Source organism: Pantherophis guttatus, chromosome 6 (genome assembly GCF_059756535.1).
Source record: "Pantherophis guttatus breed Tessera chromosome 6, ASM5975653v1, whole genome shotgun sequence".
Taxonomy (NCBI): Eukaryota; Metazoa; Chordata; class Lepidosauria; order Squamata; family Colubridae; genus Pantherophis; species Pantherophis guttatus.
The window spans coordinates 5,222,755-5,250,654 of record NC_142068.1 but is presented as its reverse complement, the minus strand read 5'-3'; the positions used below and the strand labels follow the sequence as shown (position 1 = coordinate 5,250,654).

Below are 27,900 nucleotides of genomic sequence, written 5' to 3'. Positions count from 1 at the left end.
CCCGTCTCTATTTTCCGAAATCATTTGGGTCCTGGATTGCATAAAAGAGAAACACCCATGAGCCCCAGGTAAGCATGGCACTGGCATTACTTCAAACATAATAAATATTCAAACGTTTCTAAGGTATGCAACAAAGCAGAAGGTTTTCAGGCACTGCAGGCCAAAACTAGTTCTTGTCCTCATTAAGCAAATAAGTTCTCATGCTTAGCTTCTGTAGCTTAGTGATTCTTGAAGAACACTCAATCACCCATGCTCTGGCCATTTCCCATTTGGATATTGCAACACAATCTACATGGTGCTACTGTTTTGAAAATATCTGATGCAGAATGGAGCTGTGCGGGCAATCTTAGAAGCCCAAAGAACGGTGCATAAAATACAGGGGTGAAATGCTACCAGTTTGGACCGGTTCGGGAGAACCGGTAGCAGAGATTGGGGCTGGTTTGTCAAACCGGTAGCAATCGCTGGCTGGCCCCGCTCCCGAACCAGTCTGCAGCCCGCAGTCCTGCCATGCTTCCCTGCCTTCCACACAGCCTTCCCGGCATTCCTGTGGCCAGCTTGCAAAAGCAGGCAAGCGGAAAGCCATGTAGAAGGCAGGCAAGCATGGCAAGGCTGCGGGGAAGGGAGCTGCGAGGAAGGGAGCCTGCCATGCTTGCCTGCTTTCCACGCTGCCTTCCCAGCGGTCTCCCACCCCCGCTTGCCTTCCGAGGTCCGTCCTGGCCAGGTAGCCCTTCATCTTCCCGAAGAGCAAGTCGCCGCACTTGTAGTCACGCAGCCGGCCGGAGCAGAACATGGTGCAGGCGGAGAGGCATATGCAACCCCCGCTGAGGCCACCCTGGTCGAGCAATTGCCGCACCTCCACAGCAACAGGCTCGCAGGGGCTGCCTTGCCTGCCTTCGCCACCTCCATGTGCTGCGCATGGAAGGGGCCGCCACCGCTGCCTCTCGCCATTCTCCCTCCCCGCCTGACTGCAGACATCCGCCTGCCCGAAGCAACCTCCCGAAGCAACCCCGCCGCCAACCACCGGGAGCAACCCACCACTGCTCTAACCACTGTGCCACCATGGCTTAGATAGATAGATAGAAAGACCGACCGACAGACAAATACCTTACTGAAAGTATCCTTGGAAAGCTTGGTCCCAATCCGCCAGAGTCCACCAATGAGAGGAAGAGGAAGAGGACCAGGAGGGTAATGTCTGCTGGACCAGAGCAGTTTTAGAAAATCCAGGATCAGAAATCCCACCAGCACAGTAGTGAGAACTTCCCAGATCTCAGCCATTCCCCAGCCTTTTCATCTGTTTTCTGCTGCAATCTGAATCTGTCCTTGATTCGGCTGCTAATTGTTCATTTGGTGCCAAGTTGTGTTTTTGAGCATTTCCAAATCCTGGTCTGGATCCTGGAATTGGTCTGATCCAAATCTTTCTATTTCAGAGACAGAAAATCGAGTTATGCATATAAACTGAGAACATTTCAACTAAAACAATAGCAAACCTTTATCTTAAAAGTATGAAAAGTAAAACAATAGTGAAAACTAGACATTTTGTCTATAGTGCACAAGAATATTCTCTGTAGTGTCATGGAGCTGATTTGGAACACTGATTTTTCTAGAAATCTCAAGTTTTTCTGAGGTCCCTGGAATTAAAGTCATAATACAATTTTTAAAAAGGTGAAATATGAGGCAATCTCTCATATTTTGTCCATAGGCACCTAACGAACAAGAGATATTGAATATTAATCCTTTGCTAACCTCTGGGGACCTTCTGGATTTGCACTGTCCAGATCTTTCGTACCATCTTGTGGTGCAGAAATAAATGGACTCTGATCTGAAATAGTGCTCCCTCAGGGATCCTGAATGATGGGGGTTGCTCTGTGCTATGATCATTGATTATTATGGTTTCATCTAACGCAGGACAAAAACACCAAGTGTGGTTTTTTTTTAAAAAAAAGTTTTTATTTTATTTTATTACATACAAAAATTCCCATTTCAATTGAACACTGTCTTGTCTGGGTAGAATTCTAGGAAATAATAATCATGGTATTCACAACAATATTCCTTGAATTAATATCAATTGTATTAGTATTAATATTAATAATAATCTTAATGTTTGTGTAACCAAGTTAACATATCTTCCTTATATCATTAATCCTTCCATATTTCTCTGTTTCTAGCTCCTTTTTTTGTCAGCTAGTCATTGATAAAATAAGTCCCAAGTCGAAAAGTATTCAGTTTCTTTCTTTTCCTTAATTGTGTTAGCTTATTCATTTCTGCACATTCTAATATTTTTCTAATCACATCATCATCTGTTGGGATCTCTTCACTTTTCCATTGTTGTGCAAATTCTATGCTCTCTGCAGTCAATACATGTAAAATCAAATATACATTGCCTTTGTTATACTTGTCTGGCAAAATGCCCAATAAAAGTCTCTGTTTTCAAATCTATATGTTGTTTTATCATTTTACCAGCCATGTATGCATTTTTGTCCAATATTTTTTCGCTTTTTGACATGTACCAAGAGTGATTTAGAAGAGAGAAATTTACAATAAGGATGTCTCTCAATATATAAAATAGTGGTTAAATAGAGAAGAGAGGAAAATACCTAGATATATTATGATGATGACTCTTTATCTATTGAGACTGACAGAAAATAAATTCAACTCTTAAACAGATCATTAAATCTAGACCGTATATATTTTCTTCCATTTTAGAACACAACGGCTTTCCAAAAATATATAACAGAGTGATACCTTAAATCCATTTTTTGAATAAGGTTTTTCCCCCCTTTTACATACAATTACTCTTTAGAAAGCCCACACTGTTCATGAAATAACAAATGCCATATTTTAGGAATATAGTTCAACATCACATTAAGATCCCCCGACTTTTTTCTTTCAAATTGTATTGACATACTTTATGTAATCATATGAAGCCAAAACAAGGTTATAACTGGACAAGATGTCTGAAGAGATTCTCAGCCATCCAAGTCATGGTTGTCCCACAGACATATTTTTTTTCAGGAAGCAGCTGGACTTTCTTGTTTTTCTTTGAAGATGTTCCACTTCTCATCCAGAAGCTTCTTCAGCTCTGACTGGACAACCATCCTTAGCCACTGAAACTAAGCCCTGACTCTGGGCCCCTCTTAGTTCATTCTACATCAAACAGTTGTTTCTGTGGAAAACACCGAAGGGAGTGCTACCAAGAGGAGGTCCCTTCACGTAATGATTAGAATTTAATGCAATAGAATTAACTCTACAACACAAAATGGCTTCACAGATTTCACATCTTTTTTTTTTATTTGAACAATTTTTTTTATTTTTTAAAAACACAAACATACAAAAATCTTTTCAGAATGAGCCATTGATCCAGTCATAAGTAGGTACAATTATTAATTCCTCTTTAACAAAAGCTTTTCCCAAATCTCCACTAATTACCTTTTTTTTTAAAAAAAAAAGCAAAAAAAAGAAATTATCTAACTTATATCATTTTACACAAATCAATTACCCTTTATTATTTCACCACAAATCTTAGTTTTCAAATAACACAACTTAATATTCTCTAACATTGTTGCCATAAATTCTATCTGATAAAAGAAAAAAATTCTTAAAGCCCATTACACTAATCTTAAAATCCTTAATTCAATATCATTTCAATTTCTTTTCCTTTTAATATGGATGGATATTATCTTGAAAGTATAAATCATCAAAGTATTTACGCAGTCACAACATAATCATTTCATTGTTAGTATTAATTTCAGTATGGTCACCTTTATTTTTAAAAGTTTATCCCAGTATATAATCTTCATTTTAGTCATCCTCTTTTGGCTGTTAATCACAGCACAATCTTCTTAAGTTTTACTGTTACGCCCAGTATAATCCTCTTATTTTGCTGTCAAACCCAGCATAATTGTCTTTATTTTTACTGTTATACCCAGTATAATCATCTATGTTTTGCTGTCTATCCCAACATAATCACCTTAATTTGCTGCTTATCCCAGCATATTTTTTTTAATTTTACCATCCATCTATACATTGCTTATTAATGTTCAATCACATTGTCATTATCATCTTTATAACAATTTAACATTGAGGCTTAGTTCTTACTCCAAACACATCCTTATGTAAATTAATAAAATTTTGTTAATACATTCTATTCCTCTTATATTTTAACTTTCTTCTTTATTTCAATTTTTTATATATTATATCAAATTCTTCTCATATTCATATTCATTTTTGTTCATCTATAGAAACCTCCTTTTTATTATTACTGTCCATCTATACATTGCTTTATTTTTAATCACATTGTTTCTATCTTCTTTTTTCCAGCTGTGTGTATGTCGTTTCTCATTTCCTTGTCTGTTAGCATATATTTCATTTCAATTTCAATGTTCACAATTCAATTCTCCATATATCGATTTAGTTCTTTTTCTTACTTCTATTTCAAGCAAATCACATCAATTTTCTTCTTTTGTTCCTGCACCATTTGACTTCTTTTGTTCCTGTGCCAATTAGTCCAATTATAAAAGTTCCATCATACTTTCCCTTTTTTTTCCTCACCAAAGTCAAATCGCCTGCAGACAAAGAAAAAACAGCTCCACCGCCAAAATCCCATGGTTATTATCTGTAGCATTCACAATGTTCCAAAACAAGAAGCAAGTTACAATGTTTCTTTTTAAACCAGAATTTGTCCCTCTGCAATCCACAATTTCCTTTAGTCATGCAAATCGCCATTTTGTTTCAATTATGTAACATTCCAGCTTAATTCACTCCTTCTACTGTATTTTAAAGATAATAATTCTTCTTTATCTTCTTTTCTTTAAAAATCCAATTCAAATTTAAAGTTTTAAACCAAGTCTCAATGTTTATTTTTCCAATTTAGTCTATTCAAATATCAATTTTCAGTCGGGTCTTTTTCTTTTCTGTTAAAAGCTTCATCTTAAAATCTTCTATGCCCCATAGGCTAGGGGTCTTACAAATAAAAAAAAATACTCCAAACATTGTTTCGAGCCTGGGTTGGTTGTCACTCACCCAGCTTCAAAAGGCATTGCTCTTTTCCGCTTTTCTCCTGCACATCACTTGCCTGGTTTGTCCCAGCTTCGTGGCAGCGGCCATGGCTGCCGCCCCCCACCGCCGACTTGGAGAGAGTTCCCTCCGACCTCCGAGGAACTTGCCTGTTCCTCTTGGTCGTCCAAGGCGTTTCTCTTTCATCCCCGTCCCTGCAGGACGGTTCTGGTCCAAAAACCCATCAGTGGTGGTTCGGCAGTCGGGGTTTTCGCGGGGCTCGTCAGAGCCCACTATTTCCCCGACTGTCTCGCCGCGACGTCAAACCGGAAGTCACAGATTTCACATCTTGATTGGCAGTTTCTCCTGTCTTTTTACCATCCTCTTCCTCCCTCCCTTCTCCCTCCCTCCTCCAAGGAAAGATGATAAAATTTCTTGGGAGAAGTCTCCACAGAGATTCCATTGTCAATGTTAGCCTATTTTTTTTTCCTACTGGGTATTGTTGAGTATTTCCAATCTCAGCTATATGTAAAAGAAAAAAATAAAAGTGATGGAAATCTTGTAGAGCAAGCGGTGGCTGTCTGGCAAAATAGAGTCCATGAAAAATGGTGCTGAACAAAGTCCGCAATATTGCAAAGTTACACAATAACGAACATTTGTTTTAGAAGACAGTTTGGAAAAGCAAACACTCGTTGGATTCTAAATTTTTCTGGGTGGGTTTTGACAGACTGTTTGCAGTATTGAGAAAGTTACTTGACTAGAAATGACAACCCATTTTGCAACTGGAATTGGCCTGTGTCCAGTTTTTTTAACAGTTGATTTATCATCCTATTATAAAACAGGTTATGTAGTGTATGCTTATTCAGGATGAGATTAGGGGTTTTTCGGCACTGCAGGCCTGAGCTGCTGGACTTCTGGGCATAAGCCTGCTGGAAACAAAGGTAGTTTAAGAAATTTGTAGATTTCAGCTTCTTCTGCTTTAGCCGTGATGATGGGCAGGTGTTCTGTCTGCATGATATTTCCTCTTTTAAAGACCCATTAACAGATATTATTTTAAGAATGAACTTTGTCTGCAAGAGAGGTGAACATATTTCAGCATGCCAAAGTCGTATTACTAGAGCTTTGTTACTTACTACACAAATCTTTAAAAAGAAGCAAACATTTTAGAATAAAGAAAGATAATACTTATTAGTTTCGGTTTCAAAGTCATGTATCTTCCTATTACCCAGAGCATTCATTCCTTAGCAGTGGAACTGTCTTCCAAAACATCTAGATCAGGGGTTCCCAACACCAGAGCGGTGGCCCACTATTGGGCTGTGGCCAGTTCGGAAATGGGCCGCGCAAATGGCTGGTGTGTGCATGCAGCTCTACATGTGCAAGCCACCACGTGACATACCGATGAATAAGTGACCACTGCAGTGGGCGTTTCAGTCACCCGCAAGGCAAGGTTCAGTAGCGAGGGAGAGCACGGAGCAGTTGTGGAGGTGGTTGCAACGTCATGCCTTTAATGTATTTTGTGTTCACTTCAGTCACTCCTTCTGGGAGCTGGAAATGGAACCTTCTCAGCAGGTTGGCAAAGAGGAGAAAAAGTTCCATTCTAGCCAGGTTTTCTCCCAAACAGGCTCGTTGACCTACACCAGAGCGGCAGGAAGAAAGGCAACAGGAAGAGTCGTGAGCATTTAAGGGCGGATTCATCTCCAATTTGCTTTGTCTCTCAACGTAAATCATTCTTCACACTGGAGTCCTACAGATGGAGAGGACTTCGACTCCCATGCCCAGGGATTTCTGGGAGTTGAAGCCCAAAGGGTCTAAAAGCAACCTGATTGGGAAAGTATATAATAAGGTTAGGCCTCTTAGGGGTTTCTTAAAGTATTTTAATGGACAGATATTAATATTTGTCTAGTTTCCAAATGCCATTTTTAGTGCAAGCTGACAATGGGAGAAACAAGATTTTAGAATTCAGACCTCTGAAATAAAAGCTGTTAAAGGGAATATTCCAGATCTGCCCAAGCAGATGTGCAAAGTATATTCCACTATCAAAAAGTGATCGATCACTAAGCTATGAAAAAAGAACACCCCCATTTATAAAAAAATATCAGAAACCACCCACAAACCATTTCAGTCACCCTCCAAAACATCTTAAATAAAACAAAAGACCCAATAGCCCAAAAAGAAAAAAAAACCCACAGGAGTTATCTAAAACATACAGCGTATGTTTGCCAATCTAAATCCAAATATTCTAGAGAATACCTGAAGCCTGGCACTCAGACAAGTCAGCCATCAACAGGCACATAGAGATGAACAACATTTACACACCATTCAAAAGAGACAACCAAAAAACTAAAAAGGAAACAAAAGGACCAAAACACCTCTACCCCAGCAATCAAGCCCTAGATAAGCAGGGATTACAGGTGGTTCTCGGTTTATAACCATTCATTTAGTGACTATTTAAAATTACAACAGCACTGAAAAGAATGGCTTACGACCATTTTTCACACATATGACTGTTGCAGCATACCCATGGCCACATGATCAAAATTTGGGCACTTAGCAACTAGAATGCATTTATGACAGTCCCAGGGTCACATAATCACCTGCAACTTTCCTAACAGGCTTCCGACAATAAGACAGAATAGGGGAAGCCAGATTTGCTTAGTGACTGCACAATTCATTTAACAATTGCAGTGAGTCACTTAATAACTGCGGCAAAAAGGTAATAAAATAGGGCAAAATTCTCTTAACAACTGCATTGCTTAGCAACAGAAATTTTGGTCTCTCAATTGTGGTCGCAGGTCAAGGACTTCCTGTAACATCAGGATTAATACCAAACCAACAAACAATAGCTTAATCATGGGACTACTTGCTTGCATCAATGCTGAAAGGGCAAGCCATTATATATAAAGAGAACAAACCCCACTCCCTTCTAGCTCTAATTATGTTACCTAATTGGGTAATGAAACATCAACACGACAACAACCAAGCTCAAGAAAACAACCAAGATTTCCAGAATCCTCTCCATAGTCTATTAGGGGCTGAAAAGAAACAACTTCATATTGCAATTAATAGGATATGAAAAGGTTAGCTTTGGTCTCTTTATCTGCAATATGTGAATCAGATTGAATTTCTGAATTATAAAAACATACTGGACTCATGTCCATGTGCATGAGAAAACTGAACACTGGAGAACTCTACATAACTGCTAAGTATATATTTTTTTAATTGTTGGGGGGAAGATTCCCCCTAGAACCTACCCATGGAAAATGGTATGAAGGCTTCTCTGTTGATAAAGTTTCCTTTCTGATCCAAAAAATGACCAGGATTGAAACATTCAGGGGTCTCCCACTCCTTAGGATCCATGAGGGCTGAGGATATATTTGGTATAACTATAATCCCCTAGAAAGCCATAAAAGTTTAAATTGTTCAGTTGCATCAACCTAAAGATCAGTTTTAGAAAACATCAGATTTCCGTGTCAAAAAATGCTTGTTCCATATGAAATTTCTGCCTATCCATACACCATAATAAACTATACAAGCAGGATAATTCTACAGTAATGTAATTAAATTAAATCAGCATGCTCTCAAGTCAAACATTAATAATCAGACAACTTTTTTAAAAATGTAATGGCACTCCAGGAAGCCTACATAAACAGCATAAAGATGTAGTAGCCTGTATTGCTATTATCCTTCTCAATTTCTCATCTTTCCTACTGTCTTCTCCTATTTGTATCTTATGATTTATCATTTGCTGTTTGTATCTTATGATTAATGATTGCAACTATGATTTCTGATCTATGACAGGGGTGTCAAATTCAATTTCATTGAGGGCCGCATCAGGGTTGTGTTTGACCTCGGGGGTGGTGGTGGCCAGAGTGGGCGTGGCCTGCTTGATGTTACTCATGTCAGGGGCGCCTATCGGGGTGGGTTCTACTTACCTTTACTACTGGTTCGCAACGGGATCGCGCTCGCTCACTTTGCTCGCTTGCCTTGCTTCTGCATATGCGCGGATCACTTCTGATGACATCAGGGTCAGTGGGCGGAACCTCCCGCTGGTTTTACTACTGGTTCTATAGAACCGGTACAAACTGTGGGCAACCTACCACTGGTGCCTATGGCTCTGCCAGTGAAAACAGGCTCCCGAGTGCCATTTCCAGCTGTGACGGCCTCCTGCAACCCTCTGCCAGCGAAAACGGAGCTCGGGAGGGCTGCATTTTTGCTGGCAGAGGCACCACGGGCCAGTCCTTCACTGTTTCCAGGGTGGCCCCACGGGCCAGATCTCAGCACCTCACGGGCCTCATTCGGCCCACGAGTTTAACAGGAGTTTAACACCCCTGATCTATGACCTATCACTTTGTTGCTTGTATGTGCACTGAGAGCTTGTATACTGGAGACTAATTCCTTGTGTGTGTCCAATCACACTCAGCAAATAAAGAATTCTACTCTGCTCTGCTCTGCTCTGCTCTACTTTACTCTACCCCTCCACTCCACTCCATTCTCTATTCTATTCCCTGTGTGATTTTGTGATTGAGTCTAATAGGTGCTTCCTTAGAAAATACTCCAGATGTTGGGTCAAAACAGAAGGTGTCATGTACTACCAGATGCTCAAACAACTGGGGGAGAAAAACCTCAGAGTCAGATCTCTGGGCTTGAGAAATGCTTACAAACACTTGAGATCACTCATAATATATTATCATTATTATCAAATGTGTTTGGCATTTTTTGATGGATTGCTGCAATTCTAGAAGAACCTCCATCTCAGTGAAATATATAAGGCAATGAGGGATGTTTACCTTTTGAATAGGAAAACCAAGGACTGTTGTGTCTTTCACAGATTGTCTGGGGCCACCAATTAAAATAATGTTGGCATAGCGCTGGATCTCATGAATAACAGCATTGGTGTAGGGCAGGTTCCTCTGATCACTGCAGGAGATCAGCCGGGAGGAAGAACCCAGGATACTGTCAAGTTCTTTTTGGACTTTGGCTGAAAAAATAGATCAGTTTCAGAGAATATACATAACATCTCCAACCATCTCTCTCTTCCTCCACATCTATTGTTTTTGTGTTCCCAGAAACATGAGAAGCACTCTGCTAAAACAGCACAGGGTGATTTTTGGTCTCCAGGACAGACAACTCAGGTCTCCAGAAGGACCTGAGAACAATGGCATTCAGAACTGTGCTGCCTTGTCTTAGTGTTTCACTTCAAATGCATTCAGAACTCCATTTTGAGAGACATTGATGATCTGGACAAAACTTTGGGCTCCAATCTGCATATTAAGCTCAGAGGTGATTACTTTGTTTAAAAGGTGAAGAGAATAAAATTTATTCATTTCTAAAATTGCATCCCACTTATCTAAACAGAGTGGTCACACTGTCTACATATCTTAATGCATGTTACGTTAGGAGATGAACACATCTCTAATCGCAATTCACACAAAATAAATTTTATCAATTCCTTTTTTACTTTCCTTGTCCTCCTGCCTCCTGTGTAATTGTTGTCCCTGTTCTCAGCTGCCCTCACTTTTTCTTTCTTTTTTTTAAGAGATGAATATCGTTTATTAATTTTTAGATTTGTTTCTCAGTGTTTCAACCTATGTACAAAGATGAAAATATATGACAGAAAAATAAGGCAAAGTACAGACTGTAAATGGCAACAATCAGCAACTAGAAAATACACAGTAGACAGTAGCAAACACAAGTATCAACTAGGAGACCCTAATTAAAAATACCCATGAAATGATGCAAACTGAGATGGAAGCTTCAAACCCAAAGCTGATACACCTTCCTCATACTAATTCCACAGTTTAACAATTGCATCTCTGTGAATGGAAATGCCTTAGAAATTAAATAGAGATTGCACAGATGAACAAATAAATATACAATATGTAGACAAATTCAGTTTTATACATAGAGGAATAGACTCTAAGAAAAGGCTCACTTTTTCACCCATCTTGGATGATCATTATAAAATCTCAGTTCAAATTAACCACCTTGTGGCTTAGATAAATTCTAGTTGGGAGTACAATTTGTCCCAAATCAGCTGCGCAGCTCAGTGGGTAAGCTAGGACTAGTTTCATTCCTACAAGTCAAAGGTTTTTGTAAATAGAGGCGGAGAAGTTTGAGCAATTTGGAAGAAGTCAGAGTGAAGATATTAAATGTAACAAGTATTCAAGTTCATTTTTCAAGTAAATGTTACATGCATCTGTTTACAGGTCTGTGATTTCCCCCCTGCCTTTCTACCTTCCTCCCTTTCTCACCTTGGATATCTGGGTAGGCCACCATGTAGAGTAGTGCCCAATGCAATGTGGTAGATGTGGTCTCTGACCCTGCTATGAAAAAATCGAAGATACTGTAGGCCAGGTTGTTTTCATCCAAAGTAGATGTGGGGTCATCTTTACTCTGTGAATGCATACCAAGAAACTTAGGTAAGGAGATAGAAAAAGTAGAAGAGGTCTTGAGAGACATGAAAAGGAAACTACTTAATAAGGAACATGCTTAAGAATCAAGTCCCTTCAATAGAACATTGATTCGTCAACAGACTAGAGGAAATCTGGATTTCTTAATTAAAAAGACCTCTGTTATCTTTATTCTGTGAACACAGAATAATAAAGCTCAGGTGAAAGGACAGGAATAATGCAAAAGAGCTTGGCATGATGAGAATCAATTTGGTCTAGTGGTGAAGGTGCTGGCCTAGAAATCAAGAGACTGAATTCTAGGCCCTTCTTAGTCATAAAAATTGCTGGGTGACTTTGGGCCAGTTATTCTCTCTCAACCCAGGGTGGTTTTAGGGGGTGAACCTATTCTCCAAAGCATCTGAACGCAGGTCAAGAAACAATGGATGAAAACTAATCAGGGAGAGAAACAAAATAAAAATAAGGAGAAATTTCCTGAGAGTGAGAACAATTAATCAGTGGAATGGCTTGCCTTCAGAAGTTATGGGTACTCCATCACTGGAGGATTTTAAGAAGAGATTGGAGGACATTTATCTGAAATGGGATAGGGTTTCCTACTTGAGCAAAGGTTTGGACTAGAAGACCTCCAAGGTCCCTTCCAACTCTATTATTCTGAACTTTTTGTGAGCACTTACAAATACTTATTGATCTGAGACAAGTTTGAATTTGGAGAGTGCTATACTAATGGTATTCATCTCTTACTTTTGTCATCTGTGCCAAGTAGAAATCAATGAAATTCTGTGGATCATCCAGCATCCCACTCTTCTCATGACTTCTGATCTCCTTCATTGCAAAAGATATTGAAAAGTCATAACAAGCAAAGGCCCTCTGATGACGGCCTGGGAGATGATTCATAATCCATGGGAATGTATCATAGACCTGCATAAGACAGAAAACCCATTAAAAACACAATATTTGGCAGTAAGAAAACATATTTTCTGTGGGCCATTGATGACAATAGCCAATCTAAGATGTGATGTAATGTGTGTTTCTCTGATCAACCTATCGTAAATACTTCCCATTTTTTATTTCATGCACCCACTTCTGCATTAACCTCTGTGGCTGATCTGCTGTTAGCTACGCCTGCCCTCAACATATATTACCACTATTTTGCTAATATTCCAAATTAAAGGAGTTATATTACCATCTCAGCATTCTGTGCCCATTTCTTTCTTTTAGTTATCCAAGGAGATTAGAAAGAGATAAAGTGTTGTGACCTGACAGCCACCAGCCCCTCCGGCAGCCAAATCAGATGAGGCGGCAATATGGGAGTCAGGCCCAGCGTCAAGGCAACCTGAGAGCTCCGAGGGGAAAGAGGGAATGGAGCTGGCAGAGAGAGAGAGGCAGAGCCTGGGCCATCCATCAGCCCTCAGATGAAGAGTCAACAGCTCCCAGGTCTGGAGGTGGCTGATGAGGAAGAAGAGGAACAGCTGGGTCCAGTGCCTGACACATGAATATGCAGAAGGCAGAGGAGAGGAAACCAGTGGGTCCTTGGGATGGAAGAGCCACCGCTGCTAGCGAAGCCCCACCCTAGCTGTGGGGATAAAAGGCAAGGGGCAGAGATGAATAGATGTGGCAGACAACTATCCATCTCCCTGCCGGTCAGCCGCTGATAGCCTGCGCTTGCGAATCCTGTCTGGAAATTATCAGAATTCTTGGAATCTGCAGTGCCTTCTGAGTGTGTCTGTGATTATCTCTGCTGCTGGAAGAAAGCAAGCGCACCCTCCAGGACTTCCTTTGCAAGTGTGGGAAGTGAGAGAGAGAGATTCCTGGTGTGTTGGAGCCAGTTCAGGGGGAAAGGGAGTGAGCGTCACTTTCCACAGACTTAGAGACTTTGTAGCCTGCTGTGAGAGAGCGGCTGCTGGTGCTCCTAATCAAGGGAATGTTTTATTAAATACAAAGGGCTTGTCGTGTTTGGGAGCCGGGTCAGAACAGAAAGCTTCATATCTTCCTTATAACTATCCTTGACTCTTGTATCATTTCTTGGACATTCTGATTTGACAACTGGGGCATTGGGGAAATTTCTAGATAGAGTTTCAGTTTAGTTTAGTTTATTGTCATTGCACTTCATACAACAAAATTAAATGCCATCTTCAGTGTACATTATAACTAAAAAAATAAAACACAAACACACATCCTTCACATTCTATACAATTGAACTGAAAACCTGATATTGCATTAATATTGCACTATACGGTAGAATTCAATATAGTTACTGCTCTGGGATAAAAGCTGTTTTTCAGCCTATTTGTCCTTGTTTTTATTGTCCTGTACCATCTTCCAGATGGTAATAGTTCAAACAAAAAAAAAGGGTGCCCAGGATGAGATGGTTCTTTAAGAATATTTTGAACTTTCTTAAGGCAGCAGAAGCTATAAAGCTCTTCCAAAGAGGGGAGGGGGTAACCACTGATCCTTTGGGCAATGACATTAACCCTCTGGAGCGCTGTCCTACCTGCCACTGTGCAATTGGCAAACCATACACAGATGTTAAAATACTCTCTATGGTGCAGCGGTAGAAGGTCACCAGCATTTTTTTATTCAGTTGTTGTTTCCTGAGAAGTCTCAGGTAGTATAATCTCTACTGGGCCCTTTTGACCAAAGCTGCAATGTGAGTGCCCCATGCATTCACATTACCGTACTTACAGTCTGCCAGATGCTTCCTCCAATTTGAAGTATAAATTCGGTACTTTTGATTAGCTGGCGGAAAGTTTCATCATCTTTGGAGAATCGATAGCCAAACAGGAGAGCACAGATCACATTGGAAACAGCAAGAATGATGTGGAAAGAAGGTTCCATGGGCTGCCCTGTATTTTTATTGAAAGTTCATTCATCAGCTATAAATATTATGCAATTTTTTTTTTTAAAAAAGATATTTCCTTATAATTCCAACTCATATATCTTGCTTTGCTTTCAACCCATCAAATTATAGTATGTTCATGTACAATAGAACTAGAAGTAATTATTTTGCTTGGTTTATATGCAGTATCAAATTACAGCAACTCTGCTCCTAAAATTAGGATAGCCTGGTTTAGTGGCAAATGAAACAGACTCTGGGCTGCCTTCTCCAAATTCCTCCATTATTCTATTTTCAAAATGGCTTTTCAACCGTACCTTTAGAGCTGTCAAAGACCTCAATCAAATGCAAAGTCTCTTCTTGGATCTGATGCTCCAGGCCTGACTTTCCTTGGCTCAGAAACTTGAGACCCATCGCCCCAATTCGCCGATGTTGCTTCCATACATTTCCACTGGCAAAAATGATGCCTGAAAAATCAGTGGGTGATTATTTTCTGTTCTGTTATTTGATGTTTCATAATCAAAACACCTCAGTGTCTGATCTGAAGTCTGAAGTCCCAACGTCTGATCTTGATCGGGCAGGTTAGGAAATTGGCTTGTATTGAGATCTTCTTGTGAATAGTTATGTTTATTAAGTATCTGCCCAAGGCAACCATGAACTGATGTAACTAGCAATTCCATACTGGAACAGAGCATGCCTGGAGTTTGCAGTTTCAAGATGTACTGATTTTGAGATTTGATTGAAAAAAGTATGTCCGCGGGCTATTTTTATTTATTTATTATTAAACTTAAATGCTGCCCATCTTACTGTGGCTATGATAGAGAAGGACAAAACTTGGGGGTTGGGGGGGGAGTTAGAAATAGCAGAAATCTGAGCTCCCTAGATGGCATTAATCCTGTTGTATTTCAGGTAGATTTTATAAGGAGTGTTAAGTTACCAGCAGCTGTTGGCAGCCTGGAAAGATGGAGTTGCACAAGTCTCATTAGTCAGATTTATTGGAAGAAAAGGGGTTGGGCTAGACAACCTTGGAAACTGGATATCTGTAATTTCCCTCTACTTCACCAGTGGGTATATTAAAATAGGGTTTTCTTTTTGCCTTTAGTTAGCAGTCATGTCTGTCTGTCTGTCTGTCTGTCTGTCTATCAGCCAGCCAGAGCCAGCCAGCCAGGGATTTTAAGTCATTAATAAATCTGGTATTTATCTCAGTTTTCCCATTGAGGCCAGAATTAAGAAGCAAACCAAAAACCAGGACTGAAACAAAACCAAAAGTTTGCATTGTAGAAGATTGGCAAAGAGTTAGTGGTGTGAAGCCCTTTTCCCTTTTGCACTTACAAGAAATACCTCCACAGAAAGAGTTATTTAGCCAGCTGAGGCACTTTGTATGTAATTCAGTGGCGGTTGCATTGCAACATCTTCCACTCATGCACTTTGTCATTATTTAGCAGACTTTGTGGACTGCATCATTGTATTGTTAATTGCTCTTGCCTGCCTATTTTCTAACCCCTGCCATTCTGTCCCCCATTCTGTCTGGGGAATTCTGGGAGTTGAAGTCCACATGTCTTCAAATTGCTAAGGTTGAGAAACACTGGCTTAGAATCTTTCCTAAAAAGATTCCACTATTTAAAGTTAAGATAAGAAGCACCATTGAACCAGGTCCAGATGTTGTTTACATAAATTACATAACTTATATTAAAAACAAATATTAAAAGGAGGGAGAAGCCCCTAGAAAGTTTGAACCTTGATGTAGACTCAAAGCCCCAGAAGAGTCTTGCATGACTGTAGGCTTTAAGGCATCTGTTTGGCACCATTCTTGGACTTCCTGGGATGATGAAGGGAGATGGACTGGTATATCATTCTATCAACTCCCTAACACTTATTCAATAATATCCTATTAGGCATTCCATTCTGGTTTAAGCCTGTTGCTTATTGGCACCTGACTGGCCACTGAGGTCTCAACACAGATTAGAACTAAATCCCAGGGAAAAAGTGTTGCTCAAATTCTTAGGATTTCATCTTTCTGACTGCACTGTTCTCTTGCTTCTTTGTAAATATAACATTTTACTTTCTTAGAGTTCTACTGGCAAAGCCTTCTTCACATGCTCTTCTGGTGACCTGATTCCAGAGGAAGTTCATTAAACTCACCTTTTCTCTTGCCAAGTTTTTCAAAAAAAGGACTTGTTGGTCGTCCGCTCATGTCTTCTGGATGGGCTGTCAGACCTTCCTTCACTGCCTCAAATCCGTTGAGTATAATTATTGGTAATGATCCCAACCACAAGGTGAAGACATTCCCATGACTCTTTGCTAGCTGCAGATACGTGGAGAGTAAAAATAAATCTTAGCTTAGCTCAGTTGAAGCCGTTGCTAATATGTAAGCACTATTCACCCTTCAGAAATCATTTGGAATCATTTGCATTTTACACAAAATCTTTTGTTAAAGCAAGCATGCCATTAGGAAGACTATAATATTATCTAAATTATTTTTAAACTATAATGAGATTAGAAGTGTAATACTAAGAAATATTAGAAGTTTCAAAGATCATCGTGCCTACCGTCCCTGTCCTACTGTCCCCATTTACTTGTAGTCATTCTTAGTTTATACAAAATAAATAAATAAATAAATAAATAAAAAGATTTTCAACTAGACAAGCCTTCAACATGATTTAGCAACAGATTTTATCTAATTTAATCATTAAGACAACTTTTTTTAAATCTATAAATATTAACACAATCTTCTCTGAGGCCTTTCCTTGTGATTCTTGCCAATAGTAAGAACTATTTCATTAATTATGATATAGATTAGTTCAAAACTATTTTTAAAAGAGTTGCAAGAAATATTATGAAAATCTTATGCCAGAACTAGGATAAACAGGATTTCTTCCAAGAAGCCTTTTGGAAATTCTTCCTTCCTTCATGTACGTAGCTAACTGTGGCTTGGAAATGCTTGGAAGCAACCACGAACCATTCCTTGGAAGGACAATTTAAGGTTCTCTCAGTCATATCTAGGAATGAGATGAATAAGAACAAGAGCAGGAAAAAAAATGTGGCCAGCGTGGGTTTGTGGCATAGATTGCTTGCAAAGGTGGAAAGACCCTCTCACCTTATATTTCTATTTTTTGATGTTGAAAGGTAAGAAAACTGCTGCCAAGTGTGCCTTGCAAGAGGCTGCTGGTGAGATGGATGGAGCAGCAAGTGGGGCATTGTCCAGCTTCAGTTAAATATCTTCCTTACTTCAGAAAGAAGGAAAATGAAGACAGCTGAGCACAGCATAGGGCCCTATTTTAAGCATCAGACATCCAGCAGAAATTGATCATCTTCCAGCCCTCAGATGGATTGGTAGGACCTGTCCTGCACCCACCTTCCCACCCATCATCTCTTCCTTCCCTTCTTCATGGAACAAGCAAAGACTTAACTCTTTTTCTGACTGAAGCACCCCAACGTGGAACTCAGATGCTGAGACCCTCAACTCTCCAGATCATCCTTACTAATAACTTCACCTTAATTCTAAGGAGTATCTCAGCTTTCCTAAGCCAAGTTGAGCACAGTTTATAAATACCGTAATAAGAGTCTCATAAGAAAAGTCAAATCTCATCTGCCACAGTGTTCCAATAACTGGGAAAGGCATCGGTCCAGGAGGAAGTCTTCGGGCCATCCATAGTATTTTCAGGTACTGTGAAATCACAAGCACAAGCACAAGAGCGATTAGCAGACCAGGCAAGGCTGACATCTTTGTATGTTTTCTCCTTTTTCCTTCCACGTCTCTTTCCAAACTTTCCAAACTTCACCCTTAGGGAATACCTCTTTCTGTTCTGCTCAATCTTGTCAAGAGTCAAGTGATTTTGCTTATGCTGCTTAACCAGTTTAAGATCCTCCTCTCCATGCAGATTAAAATCTAAAACTATTGGAACTTCGGAACTTTGTCACAGATTCTGAGTACACCTTACCCCTCTCTTTGTATTAGGAAACCAAGGTTGCCTCAAGTCTTGGCAGTTCCACCAACTATGAGTTGATGATGATGATAACAGACATGCTGCCTGTTCAAGTGGAATGTGTTTTATCAAATATGTTAGGAATACACACACACACACACACACACACACACACACATATATATATAAATAATATTATATATTACATATTACATATTATATATTATATTATGTATTATATATATATTATATATGACTAAATATATTAACCTAACTAGGTGGCTCAGTGGCTAAGACCCTGAGCTTGTCGATCAGAAAGGTTTGAATCCCTAGTACAGGTCTCCTGCGTGAGCAGGGGGTTGGACTAGATGACCTCCAAGGTCCCTTCCAACTCTGTTACTGTTATAGTTATAGCCCCAAATCCAGTGTATCAATGCTACACTCTGATATTTGCATGAGCTGTGGTGATGGCACCTGGCAATTGCCTGAACAAATTCCTGCACTTTGCTTGGCAAATTTTTGGGAAGTGGTTTGCCATTGCCTCCTGCTGAGAGAGGAGGATTCAACCAAGGTCACCCAGCTGCTTCATGCCTAGGGAGGAACTGGAATTCATAGTCTCCGTTTCTAGCCTGATGCCTTAACCACTAAACCAAACTGCCACTCTATATTATGCCTAGTTGCCCTAATACAGGGGTGTCAAATTCAAGGCCCAGGGGCCAGAGTTATCCCACGGTGTGCTTATATCTGGCACGCAGTGCCACCCTGGAAACAGTGAAGGACTGGCCCACAGTGCCTCTGCCAGCAAAAACGGGCTCCCGATCTCAGTTTTTGGCTGCAACGGGCTCCTGCAACCCTCTGCCAGCAAAAAAAAGCTCAGGAGGGTTGCATGCTCCGTTTTCACTGGCAGAGGGTTGCAGGAGGCCGCTGCAGCCAAAAGCAGAGCCCGTTTTTCCTGGCAGAGCGCTCGGGCCACCACAAGCGCTCCCGACACGCTGGCCATGCCCACCCCAGCCACGCCTACCCCGCCCCCTGAGATCAAACACAATCCTGATGCGGCCCTCAATGAAATCGAGTTTGACACACCTGCCCTAATAAAAGGCTGTCCTTGTTCAGCAACTGTCTCTGACAGTGGTCATTCCAGTACAACAGTGAAAAGTAACTGCAGCCGATGACCACATTTACAATCTCAGGAGTTCAACATTGCAGTCAGTCAGCATCACTGTCTTGTGCTTGACCCTTTTTTCCACTTCCACTTATTGCATCAGTAAGGTATCCCTTCTCTTTTTTTCCAAATGATTTTATTAAAGATTACAATGGGGGAGATCCTTGGTGCTCTCTGAGCTTGTTTTCTTGCAGATGTTTCATAAAACAAGCAAGCTCAAAGATCACCAAGGACCCCTCATTTCAACCCTGAGCTATAAATATTCTCCTTTATTAGATTACAGTAGACATAATAAAAACTATACAAACCAGTAAAATATATAAAAGCGTGAAAAAATAAAAAAAAGAAACTTCCCCTTCATCTGAACACACAATTTAAGTAAATTTATCACCATCTCTTAAGTTGCAATCTAAACTCCTTGAAAGAGAAAGACAGTCAAGAAGCATGAACTATAAATAAATAAACTCTCCTCTCCTCCTAACTCAATAGACTAGACTAGACTAGACTAGACTAGACTAGACTAGACTAGACTAGACCAGAACAGGACAGGACAGGACAGGACAGGACAGGACAGGACAGGACAGGAATAGGAATAGAGTTGGAAGGGACCTTGGAAGTGTTCTAGTCCAGCATTCTTTTCAAGCAGGAGAACCTATTAATACAGTGGTGGGATTCAGCTGGTTCTGTCCGGATTGTGCGAACCAGTAGTGGCAACTGCGGGATGTTACGCCCACTCACCCGAATGTAATGTGCGACTACTGCACATGCGCAGGCTGTGTGCATGTGTAGAGGTGATGCGCATGAGCATAGCACGCATACGTGCACGCTCACATTTGCAAACCGGTAGGGAGGGTAAGTGAATCCCACCTCTGAATTAATATGAATAATTAATATACTTAATTAAAAGTATAATCTGAAATTCTTGTCTTTCATTCCTTATCAGCAAAAGTCAAACACAGGATGTCAGATACACTAATTATCTATCTCAATATTGATTGAATAAGCCAACTTTCTATTTCTTCCCTATACTTTAATAATCTTAATTCTTAATTTTTTCAAATAAAATCCCACAGCTTGCTTTTTCATCATTCTCCCAAAGATATTTCAAAACTTTAAGTCTCTTTTGTAAATTCACTAAGAGAAATTCATCTTTATTTTTTACCACTTCTCAGAAAGGCCTTCAAGACTTTTAATAGATTTCTTTCACACATACTGTAGGGAAAAAAAACTTCCACATTTTTGGTTTAGTAGTTGTATATCTCTTTTAGGTATTGAGTCACTTTGGTGAGATTGGCGATGTAGAAATTTATTAAATAAATAAATAAATGAAATACCATCCTGTTTTAATAATTCAATACATCCTTCTCTTTCTACATTTATAAACAAGTTTGGGTTAATTTCAACATTATCCAGAATATCTTGTTCTTCTTCCATCATAACTGTCCATTTCTCAATCATTCCTGAGAGTTTTGTAGGAAGAAATATCCTTCTGGGTTCAGCTCCAAATGGGGAAAAAGACAGTGGAAACATGGAGACTGCTTGGAAAGATGGCTTAATGGTGGACAGGATCACATGGTTTGAGTTCCTGAACAGAAAAGGGGTCAAGATACAGTGAGTCCCCAGGTTTTATGCTCTCTCTGGCTTTGAACTTCCTGGGGCCCCAAGAGTATCCTGATTGGTTGTCAGACTCCCAGGGGGTGGGGGTCTTAGCTAGCCTTGCTGGCTGATGTAATCTTCCCAGGTGCCATGTGGTGAGTTTCTGTCCTAGATGGGTCCTATTGTGTTGCAGATGATGGTCTTTTGACAAAGATTGAGTTTCTGCCTCTGGCCCATTAACAAAAGGGTGGGGGCAGGAAGGTGGGAGCTGCTTTGTCTTTATAACATGCTTCTCCATTTCTCATCCAGGGAAACATAATATTCTGCCTTTTTAATATTTCCCAAAATATTTCATTCTTCTAGGAAAGGGGTGGGTGCTAACTTCCTACAGTTTCAATGACCATTTGTCAAAAATTTTCATAATTTTTTCATGGTATTTCATCAAACAGTTCATTGTTAAAATATTTCCTTCCATTCTTTTGTTATCTTCTAGTTCCCTCTAGTGTCCAACTCTAACATCCAACAGTCCCATTATTTTGTTTTGACTAGCGAAGGAGAATAAACAATGCCACTTTCTCTCAAGAATTTTTCCAAAAACTTATAACTCCAAGTCCATATGAATGTTAATCATTAGAGGAGGTGCTGAGCTTTGGAACAGAATATTGATAGAATTGGAAATATTGAATGGGTTACAGGAAGGCATGCAACCGGGAAGGGAAAAGAGAGGGGGAGGGCTCCTGCCAGGAATTAGGATTCATTGATTCCTCTTCACAGCATCAGTGTTACTCCAACACACCTCAACAGGTGAAGAACAAATAGCTGCATATCTATCTGTCTGTCTGTCTGTCTGTCTGTCTGTCTCTCTCTCTCTCTCTCTCTCTCTTTAAAAATATATGGCTGCCCACTCACTCTCAGTGACTTCGGGTGGTTTACAAAAATTAAAACCCAATATATAAACAATAACCCCCCCACACACACACACACTGCTGGTGACAACAATAAATCAGATAAAGCCATTTGATAGGCTCCATCCCACTCTGGGTTCTCCAGGCTCATTGGCAAAACCAGGATTTCAGGACCTTATGAAAGAGTGTCAAAGTAGGGGCCAATCTAATCTCCACGGGGGGGGGGGGGTTAATGTCCAAAGGGAGGGAACCACCATGGAGAGGGCCCTTCTTCTGGGTCCCACCAGATGTACCTCATTAGGAGAGGGAGCCATAATGTTCCCTGCCTCCCCACTCTGCTGGGTTAGGTAAATATTTCCAGGAAGAGACAGTCCTTCAAATCAGCAGTCCGCCCACCTTTTTGAAACCAGTTTCGTGGAAAACAATTTTTCCACAGACCGGGGCAGTGGGGGAATGGTTTTGCATGCTACCTAGATCCTGTGCATATGCAGATGAAACTTCATTTGCTTGCGTGGGCTGGTTACTAACAAGTGGCAAACCAGTACCGGTTTGAGGCCCCGGAGTTGGACACCCCTACTTCAAATAACCTGGTTGCAAGCCTTGTAGTGCTTTAAAGATAACCAGCACCTTGAATTGGACCTGGAAGAAAATCCACTGCTCCCACAGGAGAGATTACACCTGTGCACATCTGAGTCTGCATGAAACCATGTGGGCTGCTGCATTTTGAACCAATTGGAACTTCAAAATTTTCAAGGGCATATGCATGTGTGTGTGTGGGGGGGGGTATATATGCATAATGGTTATCTTTTGAGAGCTCTATGTAACAAAATTTCATTTTAATCTGCTAAAATACTAAAATTAGTATGATTAGTGTACATTAAAACAATAAAATTCTATTCTATTCTATTTTCTATATAGCAATTGGAACACCCCATTTCACAAATTAAACAGGAGTATGTGTTAAGATGCTTCTAGAAGATATACCTTTTAAAGAAAAACTTTTTTGCTTCAAGGTTATGGATTTTATACGTATACCAATTTAATGGGCTGTTTGAGGTCTTGAAATGCACATTTTCTGCATTCCTACAATGTACTTAACCTAGTTACTAAATTAATCTGGGTTTGCACAATATGGTTATTACATTTATCTCCTACTGCAATAAAAAGTGAATCATGCTAACTCCTCCGCTAATAAAAAACAGGATGAATGTTAACCAAGCTTGGCATGTTTGTGTAGCTACATTCTGTATTTTTACTACATGGGGGTTGGACTAGAGACCTCCAAGGTCCCTTCCAATTCTGTCATTCCATTCCATTCTTCCATTCCCTTCCCTTCCAATAAAAGGTACCCAAAAAAGATTCCGTTCCACCGCCAAGAAAACCTGATCACCTCGATCAGAGGGGTGGACTAGAAGACCTCCAAAGTCCCTTCCAGCTCTATTCTGCATTTGATGGCATCCTAACTCCCCCCCCCACCGCCCCCCCATTGCTTCCTCCCTGCTCTGAGGCGATTCCCTCAGGCAGAAGACGACAGACGGAGGCTCCGACTTTTCCCGCCCAAACCTGACAGACTCGCTTCTTTTCTTCTATTGGCTGCCAGGGGGTCAGGTGTCTCTCTCTCGCTCTCTGGCCACGCCCCCAGCAGCCTTCTTCAGACGAGAGGTGGGGCTCTTCTCCCTCCGCCAGCTTCGCCGAGAACAGCCCCTCCTTTCGTCTGAAGGAGGCTGCTTGGGGGCGTGGCCAGAGAGAGCCACCTGACTCCCTAACAGCCAATAGAAGAAAAAAAGAGGGTCTGTCAGGTTTGGGCGGGAAAAGTCGGAGCCTGTGGTGGATAAACAGGTGAATCTGACAGGATTCTCTTTCTTCCCGCCAGATTTATCGGTTAACACACACACACACGCAAACACACGTACTCGCCTAGAGGCACCCCAAACTCTGACCTATGAGATCCCCGGAACGGCCGTGGGTAAGGCTAAAGAGGCCCTGTCGGTCTCCCGGGGAGATTCCCAGGGACTGAACAGCCCCTTCGACTTCAAAAGGTGGGTCCATCCTGTCTCTTCAGCTGAACGGGGCCCGGCGTGGGTCTCGGAGGGTCTTTCCAGAGAGGCAGAAGTCTTCTTTGGAGGTGGGTTTCTACTACCAGCAGCCTTGCCGGGAAGAGAAGATGGGCTCCCCCTTGTTTTCATGCAGACATTTCATTACCCAACTAGGTAACATCTTCAGTGCTGGAAGGGAATATGTTCTCCCTTTACATACAGTGGCCTGTTCTGTCAGGGTTGGTGAGAGTGTTGTTTTCTTTTTGGCAATTCCTTAATTAGGCTGTTGCTTACTGCTGGCATGTTTGCTTGAGTTTGGTAGTTCCTTGTGTGGGAAGCCATTCACCCCAGAAGAATGAAATATTTTGAGAAATATTAAAAAGGCAGAATATTATATTCCACTAACGGGAGAAATGGAGGAACATGCTCTTAAAGACAGAAAGCAGCCCCCAGTTTTTCTTAATAGCCCACAGCAGATGCTATCAGTTAAGGAGATAAAGAGCTTATTGAAAGAAGATAAGCAAAGCAAATACTGCAGGCAGAAATCCATGCAAGACAGGATATTTCGAAACTCCTTGGCAGAATGGTAGGATTAGAAAGCAGCTCCTCGTCCAAGATCCACAACTGTTAAGCGAATGACTGCAGTTGTTAAGTTAGTCACACAGTTGTTAAGTGAATCTGGCTTCCCCGTTGACTTTGCTTGTGAGAAGGTCGCAAAAGGGGGATCACATGACCCTGGGACACTGCAATCGTCATAAACATGAACCAGTTGCCAAGTGTCTGAATTTTATCATGTGACCATGGGGATGCTGCAACCGTCATATGTGTGAAAAACGGTCCTAGGTCATTTTTTTCCAGTGCCATTGTGACTTTGAACGGATCACTAAATGAACTGTTGTAAATCAAGGACTACCTATAATGATTTAATACTCTACAATCAAGAAACTAACATATTCTGTAATTCCACCTTTTCATCTATATCTGAACTCAGCTGTCATTAGCCTGCATGGTGGGGTCACTTGCCCAGACAAGAAATTTACAAAAAGGAAATGTAGAAAGTTAGCACCCACCCCTCTCCTAGAAGAATGAAATGTTTTAGAAAATATTAAAGAGGCAGAATATTATATTTCCCTAAAGGAGGAATGGGGAAACATGCTCTTGGACAGGGGTGAAATCTACTTACCTTCCCTACCGGTTCAGAATTGCGTACACCATCGTCATGTCTGATTTTTTACCCTCTGCGCATGTGCAGAAGGCTTTGTGCATGCACAGAGGATTAAAAATCAGGAAGTACCGGCGTCCGGGCGGGTGGGCGGAGCCTCACGCTGCCGCCGCTACCAGCTCATGCAAGCCAGACAGATTTCACCACTGCTCTTGGAGACAGAGAGCAGCCCCCAAGTCTTTCTTAATAACCCCAGCAGACATTTAGGTGCCCATTAAGAAAGATTGGGCCAAACTGAGGAGGCCACCTTTTAGAAATGCAGATTTGGTAATCCATTCAAGACAGGATATTTTGAAACAAAGGCAGGTAGGATTAGCCTTCACTAGAGATCCAACATAGGGGCAAAGCCATTAAGTCACAATAGGAATTGTCTAACACTCCTTCAGAACACAGGCCCCTTCATTGCATCACCCCCATCAAGCTTCAACCAAATCTGGGAGCTCAGGCAACCTATGGAGCCCACTATGACCCCTACATAACCCCTACAACAGCCAATAGAATACATGTTCTACCACAGGAACAGGAAGCTCAAGTGCAAAGCTCAAGAGAAGGTATAACCCCCCCCCAACTCCATGTGGTCAGCTGCACAGAATCACATGTGGTTCTGCTTCACCATTAAACCATCTTTCCAATCAGACTCCATATTTCCAGGGTCTTTCTCTCGGCTTGGAACTGAACCAGATGGATATTTCTTCCCACAGAAATTGAAGTTGATTCACAGTTTAGGAAATTGGTATAGGAAAAGAAAATCTCGAGACACCCCCCCAAATGTGAGAAGAATGGAATGTTCCAGAACTGTAGTTGATACCAAATCCCCAACACACAGAATATCAGCATTTTGTAAAAAGTTGGAACAATAGTAATAAAACACCACATATTCCAAATCTTAAATGACTTTTTTTTTTAAAAAAAATGATATTTAATATTGGTTCCTAATTTCTCTTTAGAACATTTCCATGTCTTCTACTTCTCAAGTTCTGTGTAGTTTTTAAAACCTGGCACTATTATGGGTAGGCACTATTATGGGTAGGCATACCTTTCCAAGATATGCCAGAATTTCCAAGATTTCCGCTGCCGATGGCTGCCTCGGTGAAATGCTCTGTAATGGTTTCTTTATTTTTTATTATTCTCTGCAATTCACTACGGATTTCATACTCAGAAGACCATCTGCTAAGAATCAAGCAATGTTTCTTTAAGGAGCAGCTTTCTGAGACCTCTTACACACACTGTCTTTACAAACGCGGAAGGGATTCTAACAGGAAGAAACAAATTCCCCAGAGCAATGGATTACCAAAAACAAATGGCTTCCCTCCCCACCCAAGCGGGCTTCTTGCGTGGCTCCAGCCTGCGGCACTAATGCACGTCCATGATCCGTAGCGCCTGGCCAGCTCGGGCACCCCAGAAGAGCAGCAGCAGCAGGAGGGAAAGGGGCAGGAGCAGCCGGCCAGCCGGGGGCAAGGTGATGGCAGTGGTTCTCTTCCGGCATTCCAGCCGGAAGCGGCAGTGTGAGAACCGTCCTCGTCACCGACTGGCCGGTAGCTCCTGCCCCTCGCCCTGCCGCTGCTGCGGCTCTGTGTTGGTCTGATGATCCGAAGGCCGCCTTCCCTCTCTCCCTTGTTGTTCTGCTTTCTGTCCCACACATCTGCCCAATACTTCCTGAAAGCCTTAACCGCCTGGGTGCCTTTAAAGCAAGGCTCCGGGAAAATATTGAGGAGCCCAGGAAGGATCTCTCTCTTGCCTTGCCGCTCTTCCTCTCTTAAGGTTTCCGGGGGTTCCTTTCGTCGCCTTTACTTTTCTTCCAGAAATCGTGACAAGGAAAGGCTTCGTCTCCTGCCTCCCACATCCACCCTCCCTTCCATGCATTGATAACATTGTGCATTGTGATCCTCAATGGTGATCAGGACATGTTCTCCGGGTTTTGCTTCTTTTTAAATGGAGGAAAGGCCTGCTGGTGAGTTAGGGTTGAGGGAAGCAATCTCTCCATTCGAGATGGCCAGCTGGCCCTTCCCATTCAGGAATGCTGCGCTGGGCAAGTTCACCCCACCGCCCCTTGCAGGCCTACCTGCTCTCGCTCCTCTTCTCCACGACCTACCTGCAGACCATTTGCTCCTTGGATGCCTCGAGCCCAAGAAGCTGAAGAGAAAGGCGGGTTCCCTTCCTGGAGGATTAAGTGGATAAAGGCACTTCCTCTCCAGCTTGCAAGGGCTCTGGCCACTCCAGGAGTTCAGGCGGGCTTCATTCCGCCACCTTTGTGCCCATGGGGAAGCGAAGCAGCCGGCCTACTTTCGCTTTGGGTCACTCCAACGGAGGCACCTGTTTAGTTTAAGTGCTGGGTGCAAGTCCCAAGCAGAACATGGAGAGGGGTTTTTCAGTGGGGTTGGGAGAGAAAGAGGCTCGTCGGGTTCCTTCTGCCTCGCGTGGAGTAGGAGTCGCAGTCGGGTTGGTTCTTCGACCGCAGGAACTCCCTTGCAAGGACAGAGGCGGGGATTTGTTTTGTGTATTGAGGCCAAAGCGAAAGCACAAAAGCCAGCCTGGAACTGATGAATTTCCCTGCCTTTTCTTGCTCTTTCTGGGCCCAGCGAGAGTGGGGATTGATTTTCTTTTCTTCCACCCCTTTGCCACAGGAAACTCAAAGCTCTTTTTGGAGGGAGTGCAAAGGGAGGAAGTTTGAGTAAATTAAGAAACTTAAAGCGACCGGCCATCCAGGGGCAAGGGGGCAGCGGTGGTTCTCCAGTATCCTGGCTGCAAGCGGCAGCGTGAGAATTGCCCTCGCCCACAGCTGGCCGGTAGCTCCTGCCCCTCGCCCTCCTACTGCTGCTCT

General features: G+C 41.7%; 2 protein-coding genes across 20 annotated transcripts in view; both read right to left on the bottom strand.

Annotated features, from left to right (window-relative positions):
- The window catches only part of LOC148112987 (cytochrome P450 2J2-like), a 53,827-nt gene extending 52,517 nt beyond the window's left edge, over window positions 1–1,310 (bottom strand). For 12 of the 13 annotated variants that reach the window (XR_015728416.1, XR_015728420.1, XR_015728418.1 and 9 more), the window contains exon 1: window positions 1,105–1,275. Coding sequence is in view for 6 of the 13 variants with exons in the window: in XM_087872046.1 (XP_087728172.1) it covers window positions 1,105–1,275 (171 nt within the window). In the remaining 7 variants the exon portion in view is untranslated. Of the gene's footprint in view, window positions 1–1,104 lie in introns of all 13 variants that reach the window. The other variant, XM_087872048.1, reaches the window with a different exon arrangement.
- On the bottom strand, window positions 1,280–23,351 carry LOC117659654 (cytochrome P450 2J6-like). Of its 7 annotated transcripts, XM_087872054.1 has the most exons (11): window positions 23,212–23,351; window positions 17,786–17,899; window positions 17,330–17,459; window positions 16,375–16,537; window positions 14,550–14,699; window positions 14,082–14,242; window positions 12,141–12,317; window positions 11,244–11,385; window positions 9,780–9,970; window positions 8,244–8,385; window positions 4,222–6,623 (listed from the first exon to the last, which is right to left on the bottom strand). In XM_087872054.1, the coding sequence occupies exons 4-11, from the start codon at window positions 16,424–16,426 to the stop codon at window positions 6,442–6,444; spliced, it is 1,197 nt and encodes a 398-aa protein (XP_087728180.1). In that variant the 5' UTR covers window positions 16,427–16,537; window positions 17,330–17,459; window positions 17,786–17,899; window positions 23,212–23,351; the 3' UTR covers window positions 4,222–6,441. The 7 variants fall into 7 exon arrangements, 6 of the variants coding, with proteins under 6 accessions (XP_087728178.1, XP_087728179.1, XP_087728180.1 ...); XR_015728421.1 differs by lacking the exons at window positions 17,330–17,459; window positions 23,212–23,351 and adding an exon at window positions 1,291–1,418 and having other exon boundaries at window positions 6,389–6,623; window positions 17,786–18,021; XM_087872050.1 differs by lacking the exon at window positions 17,330–17,459.
- Window positions 23,352–27,900: the final 4,549 nt, after the last annotated feature.

Excerpts from the sequence above, each read along its gene's own strand:
- LOC117659654 (XM_087872049.1), bottom strand. The coding sequence starts at position 17,956 with ATGTCAGCCTTGCCTGGTCTGCTAATCGCTCTTGTGCTTGTGCTTGTG. Across the intron at positions 11,386-12,140 it reads ACTTGGCACAGATGACAAAA|AGTAAAGATGACCCCACATC; the intron begins GTAAGAGATGAA and ends ATGCATTCACAG. Across the intron at positions 8,386-9,779 it reads TTGGTTTTCCTATTCAAAAG|GGGATTATAGTTATACCAAA; the intron begins GTAAACATCCCT and ends ATGGCTTTCTAG.